The sequence below is a fragment of the Borostomias antarcticus genome (assembly GCF_949987555.1).
Source record: "Borostomias antarcticus genome assembly, chromosome: 23".
Taxonomy (NCBI): Eukaryota; Metazoa; Chordata; class Actinopteri; order Stomiiformes; family Stomiidae; genus Borostomias; species Borostomias antarcticus.
The window spans coordinates 2,048,781-2,056,280 of record NC_140256.1 but is presented as its reverse complement, the minus strand read 5'-3'; the positions used below and the strand labels follow the sequence as shown (position 1 = coordinate 2,056,280).

Sequence of the window (7,500 nt, the reverse complement as noted above, 5' to 3'; positions counted from 1 at the left end):
AAGGGGACGAGGGGTGAGGGTGGAAGGGGACGAGGGTTGGAGGGAGGAGGGTGGAAGGGGACGAGGGTTGGAGGGAGGAGGGTGGAAGGGGACGAGGGTTGGAGGGAGGAGGGTGGAAGGGGACGAGGGTTGGAGGGAGGAGGGTGGAAGGGGACGAGGGTTCGAGGGAGGAGGGTGGAAGGGGACGAGGTTTGGAGGGGTGAGGGTGGAAGGGGACGAGGGTTCGAGGGAGGAGGGTGGAAGGGGACGAGGGTTCGAGGGAGGAGGGTGGAAGGGGACGAGGGTTCGAGGGAGGAGGGTGGAAGGGGACGAGGGTTCGAGGGAGGAGGGTGGAAGGGGACGAGGGTTGGAGGGAGGAGGGTGGAAGGGGACGAGGGTTCGAGGGAGGAGGGTGGAAGGGGACGAGGTTTGGAGGGAGGAAGGGGACGAGGGTTCGAGGGAGGAGGGTGGAAGGGGACGAGGGTTCGAGGGAGGAGGGTGGAAGGGGACGAGGTTTGGAGGGAGGAGGATGGAAGGGGACGAGGTTTGGAGGGAGGAGGGTGGAAGGGGACGAGGGTTCGAGGGAGGAGGGTGGAAGGGGACGAGGGTTCGAGGGAGGAGGGTGGAAGGGGACGAGGGTTCGAGGGAGGAGGGTGGAAGGGGACGAGGGTTCGAGGGAGGAGGATGGAAGGGGACGAGGGTTCGAGGGAGGAGGGTGGAAGGGGACGAGGGTTCGAGGGAGGAGGGTGGAAGGGGACGAGGGTTCGAGGGAGGAGGGTGGAAGGGGACGAGGGTTCGAGGGAGGAGGATGGAAGGGGACGAGGGTTCGAGGGAGGAGGGTGGAAGGGGACGAGGGTTCGAGGGAGGAGGGTGGAAGGGGACGAGGGTTCGAGGGAGGAGGGTGGAAGGGGACGAGGGTTCGAGGGAGGAGGGTGGAAGGGGACGAGGGTTCGAGGGAGGAGGGTGGAAGGGGACGAGGGTTCGAGGGAGGAGGGTGGAAGGGGACGAGGGTTCGAGGGGAGGAGCCCACCTGGTGCAGTTTGACCATGATGGGGCCGGTCTTCTCCTTCTCCTCGTACTTCTCAACCTTGGACTGCAGGCGCTTGTAGTCCTGGAGAGACTGCTCCCTCCTCTTCACCGCCATGTTGAGGCTGGGGAACACGCCGCTGTACCTGAGACACAGGGAGACAGAGACACCTGAGACACAGGGACACCTGTACCTGAGACACACAGAGACACCTGTACCTGAGACACACAGAGACACCTGTACCTGAGACAGAGAGAGACAGAGACACCTGAGACACACAGAGACACCTGTACCTGAGACACACAGAGACACCTGTACCTGAGACACACAGAGACACCTGTACCTGAGACAGAGAGAGACAGAGACACCTGAGACACACAGAGACACCTGTACCTGAGACAGAGAGAGACAGAGACACCTGAGACACACAGAGACACCTGTACCTGAGACAGAGACACCTCTACCTGAGACACCTGTACCTGAGACAGAGACACACTGCTGTACCTGAGACATAAACAGACTACTGAAGTATACGACTCAAAATGTCAGAGACTAATGACAACGTGACCAAGAAAAAGCATCATCTATAACTCACACAATACATCATCTATAACTCACATCATCTATAACTCACATCATCTATAACTCACATCATCTATAACTCACATCATCTATAACTCACAACATCTATAACTCACATCATCTATAACTCACATCATCTATAACTCACATCATCTATAACTCACAACATCTATAACTCACATCATCTATAACTCACATCATCTATAACTCACATCATCTATAACTCACAACATCTATAACTCACAACATCTATAACTCACATCATCTATAACTCACAACATCTATAACTCACAACATCTATAACTCACATCATCTATAACTCACAACATCTATAACTCACATCATCTATAACTCACATCATCTATAACTCACATCATCTATAACTCACATCATCTATAACTCACATCATCTATAACTCACAACATCTATAACTCACATCTATAACTCAGATCATCTATAACTCACAACATCTATAACTCACAACATCTATAACTCACATCATCTATAACTCACATCATCTATAACTCACAACATCTATAACTCACAACATCTATAACTCACATCATCTATAACTCACAACATCTATAACTCACAACATCTATAACTCACATCATCTATAACTCACATCATCTATAACTCACAACATCTATAACTCACAACATCTATAACTCACATCATCTATAACTCACATCATCTATAACTCACATCATCTATAACTCACATCATCTATAACTCACATCATCTATAACTCACAACATCTATAACTCACATCATCTATAACTCACATCATCTATAACTCACATCATCTATAACTCACAACATCTATAACTCACATCTATAACTCAGATCATCTATAACTCACAACATCTATAACTCACAACATCTATAACTCACATCATCTATAACTCACATCATCTATAACTCACAACATCTATAACTCACAACATCTATAACTCACATCATCTATAACTCACAACATCTATAACTCACAACATCTATAACTCACATCATCTATAACTCACATCATCTATAACTCACAACATCTATAACTCACAACATCTATAACTCACATCATCTATAACTCACATCATCTATAACTCACATCATCTATAACTCACATCATCTATAACTCACATCATCTATAACTCACAACATCTATAACTCACAACATCTATAACTCACAACATCTATAACTCACATCATCTATAACTCACAACATCTATAACTCACATCATCTATAACTCACATCATCTATAACTCACATCATCTATAACTCACAACATCTATAACTCACAACATCTATAACTCACATCATCTATAACTCACATCATCTATAACTCACATCATCTATAACTCACATCATCTATAACTCACAACATCTATAACTCACATCTATAACTCACATCATCTATAACTCACAACATCTATAACTCACATCATCTATAACTCACATCATCTATAACTCACATCATCTATAACTCACATCATCTATAACTCACATCATCTATAACTCACAACATCTATAACTCACATCATCTATAACTCACATCATCTATAACTCCCATCATCTATAACTCACATCATCTATAACTCACATCATCTATAACTCACAACATCTATAACTCACATCTATAACTCACATCTATAACTCACATCTATAACTCACATCATCTATAACTCCCATCATCTATAACTCACATCATCTATAACTCACATCATCTATAACTCACATCATCTATAACTCCCATCATCTATAACTCCCATCATCTATAACTCACAACATCTATAACTCACATCTATAACTCACATCTATAACTCACATCATCTATAACTCACATCATCTATAACTCACATCATCTATAACTCACATCATCTATAACTCACAACATCTATAACTCACATCTATAACTCACATCTATAACTCACATCATCTATAACTCACAACATCTATAACTCACATCATCTATAACTCACATCATCTATAACTCACATCATCTATAACTCACATCATCTATAACTCACAACATCTATAACTCACATCTATAACTCACATCTATAACTCACATCATCTATAACTCCCATCATCTATAACTCACATCATCTATAACTCACATCATCTATAACTCACATCATCTATAACTCCCATCATCTATAACTCCCATCATCTATAACTCACAACATCTATAACTCACATCTATAACTCACATCTATAACTCACATCTATAACTCACATCATCTATAACTCACATCATCTATAACTCACATCATCTATAACTCACATCATCTATAACTCACAACATCTATAACTCACATCTATAACTCACATCTATAACTCACATCATCTATAACTCACAACATCTATAACTCACATCTATAACTCACATCATCTATAACTCACATCATCTATAACTCACATCATCTATAACTCACATCTATAACTCACATCATCTATAACTCACATCATCTATAACTCACAACATCTATAACTCACACAATACATCATCTATAACTCACATCATCTATAACTCACATCATCTATAACTCACAAAATACATCATCTATAACTCACATCTATAACTCACAACATCTATAACTCACATCATCTATAACTCACATCATCTATAACTCACAAAATACATCATCTATAACTCACATCTATAACTCACAACATCTATAACTCACATCATCTATAACTTACATCATCTATAACTCACATCATCTATAACTCACAAACGGACTTAATGAAGTTCAGTCTCTCTCAGATGCGCATGCAAGGTCTCCTGGATCAAAGCTTTATATCAAACTCAAGATACCGTCGCCACCGTCACCAAGCCCACGATATCCACCACCTGTCTCTAATCTATTATCTCATTACTCAAATGAAATGGAACAAAACAATTAATCTGCTGTCAATTACTTTATTCAAAATGAAAATACATTATTTTTTGCAGAGAATCTTAGGGACTAAAAATAGGAAATATTCATCTGTAACTTAGCAACAGGAGTCTATGCCTCATCCTGGGACTTTACTTGACTGTACTGGTTCTAGTCTGGTTTGACTAGGGAATACTGTACTGGTTCTAGTCTGGTTTGACTAGGGAATACTGTACTGGTTCTAGTCTGGTTTGACTAGGGAATACTGTACTGGTTCTAGTCTGGTTTGACTAGGGAATACTGTACTGGTTCTAGTCTGGTTTGACTAGGGAATACTGTACTGGTTCTAGTCTGGTTTGACTAGGGAATACTGTACTGGTTCTAGTGTGGTTTGACTAGGGAATACTGTACTGGTTCTAGTCTGGTTTGACTAGGGAATACTGTACTGGTTCTAGTCTGGTTTGACTAGGGAATACTGTACTGGTTCTAGTCTGGTTTGACTAGGGAATACTGTACTGGTTCTAGTCTGGTGTGACTAGGGAATACTGTACTGGTTCTAGTCTGGTTTGACTAGGGAATACTGTACTGGTTCTAGTCTGGTTTGACTAGGGAATACTGTACTGGTTCTAGTCTGGTTTGACTAGGGAATACTGTACTGGTTCTAGTCTGGTTTGACTAGGGAATACTGTACTGGTTCTAGTCTGGTGTGACTAGGGAATACTGTACTGGTTCTAGTCTGGTTTGACTAGGGAATACTGTACTGGTTCTAGTCTGGTGTGACTAGGGAATACTGTACTGGTTCTAGTCTGGTTTGACTAGGGAATACTGTACTGGTTCTAGTCTGGTGTGACTAGGGAATACTGTACTGGTTCTAGTCTGGTTTGACTAGGGAATACTGTACTGGTTCTAGTCTGGTGTGACTAGGGAATACTGTACTGGTTCTAGTCTGGTTTGACTAGGGAATACTGTACTGGTTCTAGTCTGGTTTGACTAGGGAATACTGTACTGGTTCTAGTCTGGTTTGTCTAGGGAATACTGTACTGGTTCTAGTCTGGTTTGACTAGGGAATACTGTACTGGTTCTAGTCTGGTTTGACTAGGGAATACTGTACTGGTTCTAGTCTGGTTTGACTAGGGAATACTGTACTGGTTCTAGTCTGGTTTGACTAGGGAATACTGTACTGCATGTTACACCACCCCGCCTTCCATAGACCGACAAATAACATATATCAAATTTAAACTATTAAGCAAATACGACTGTCAGCCTTTCATTAAGTGTGTAGCTGCAGTGTACTGTAGTTCTCTGGGTCTCAGATCATGTGAATCCTTCAGTGTGAGGGAGGGATTCACCACCCTGCTACTGTCTGAGGGTGGGTCACACTCCACCATCTTGTGCAATGCTAGACTACTCCGGGTCTGTCTGTCTGTCTGTCTGTCTGTCTGCCTGTCTGTCTGTCTACCTGTGTCTGTCTGCCTGTCTGTTTGTCTGTCTGTCTACCTGTCTGTCTGTCTGTCTGTCTGCCTGTGTGTCTGCCTGTCTGTCTGTCTACCTGTGTCTGTCTGCCTGTCTGTTTGTCTGTCTGTCTACCTGTCTACCTGTCTGTCTGTCTGTCTGTCTGCCTGTCTGTCTGTCTGTCTGTCTGCCTGCCTGCCTGTCTGTCTGTCTGTCTGTCTGTCTGTCTGTCTGCCCAGCCCCAGATGAGAGAAGGTGTGGGTGTGTGTGGGGGGGGGGGGGGGGAGGGGAGGGCCTTCAGGTGTGGTGGGAGGAGGGAGTTCGGAGAGGAGAGACCGTGGGAGAGAGCGGGGGAGGAGAGGAGAGACCGGGGGGGGAGAGAGGTGGGCAGAGTGACGTGACTCGGACAAGCCCAGGTTTGTTTCCCCACAGGAAGCCCGAGCCGAGGGAGGGAGCGGCCCGGCAGCGTCACGGAGCCCCGCCCCCACAGAGCGCCGCCCCCACGGCCCACGCGCCCGCTATTTATAAAGCCTCCATTTAACCCAGTTTACCGCGGGGTGGATGGCGCTCCTGCAGCTACTACCAGCCTGCCGCTCACGGCCAACACGCGCATACTTCGAGTGCCAGGGGATTACGCAACCCAACCGCCCTCGGGGCAGGAGCGCGTCTCCTGACGCCCGTCCCCTCCGGAGGAGACGCCGCGGACGACCACGTTCCCCTCAGGGTGGTCCCCCCCCCCCCGACACACACACACACACACACACACACACACACACACACACACACACACACACACACACACACACACACACACACTTCCTCCCAGCCAGGGCACAGATATGAGCGCCCACAAGGGAGAGGGAGGGCTGGTCCAGGTACACCACAGAGCGGCTGGGTCTTTATTTACAACCCTCTTATCAAGACGCACGTTCGGTGGGGTCCTTTTTTTTTTTTGATTGAAATTTTTATTTCGAACAACAACAACAACACACAAAACAAGGGGGGGGGGGAACAGACCAAACAAAACAAGGAATAAACACTTTTGCTGGCGTCCTGTTCTCAGGTACACGTATCTAGATGGGAGAGCCGCCCGGCTGACTCTCGGCTCGCTGTCCCGCGCTCGAAGCTCGCCGGACACGACGATGTAATGATAGTCTGGGTAAACGCCGGCCACGGTCAGACACTTCCCTCGACAAGGGGGGGGGGCGGGGCTTGGCCTGTCCGGTCGGCGAGAACCCTGTGTTTACCGCGCGTCCGCTCCCGTCCGCGAGGGCCGAGGGCGCACCGCTAGCCCCCGCCGCGGCAGGTCAGGGCGTGGTGGTCAGATTAGCCGGATGGAAATAGCAGCTGGACCGGGCTGGACCGGAGCAAGCGCGTTTATGAGCCGGGGGCCGATCCGCAGACGGGGCCGGTCGGCCAAGCCGAGCCAGTCAAGCCCCAGACTGGACCAACCACCGTCGGGATGGGGGGGGCGTGGGTTTGGGGAGGCTGACCGTAACACCATCGCCCAACACGCCACCAACTAGAAACACCATGTGGGAAAAGTCCTCCCTATGAAAATATCCTCTTACGGTGTCCCGATGTTT

The 7,500-nt window shown here is 46.5% G+C and overlaps 1 protein-coding gene across 1 annotated transcript in view; it reads right to left on the bottom strand.

The window, feature by feature from the left end:
• The window catches only part of bin3 (bridging integrator 3), a 43,414-nt gene that overhangs the window by 8,050 nt on the left and 27,864 nt on the right, over positions 1–7,500 (bottom strand). The window contains exon 7 of the mRNA XM_084456939.1: positions 1,010–1,151. Coding sequence (XP_084313065.1) covers positions 1,010–1,151 — 142 coding nt within the window. The remainder of the gene's footprint in view (positions 1–1,009; positions 1,152–7,500) is intronic.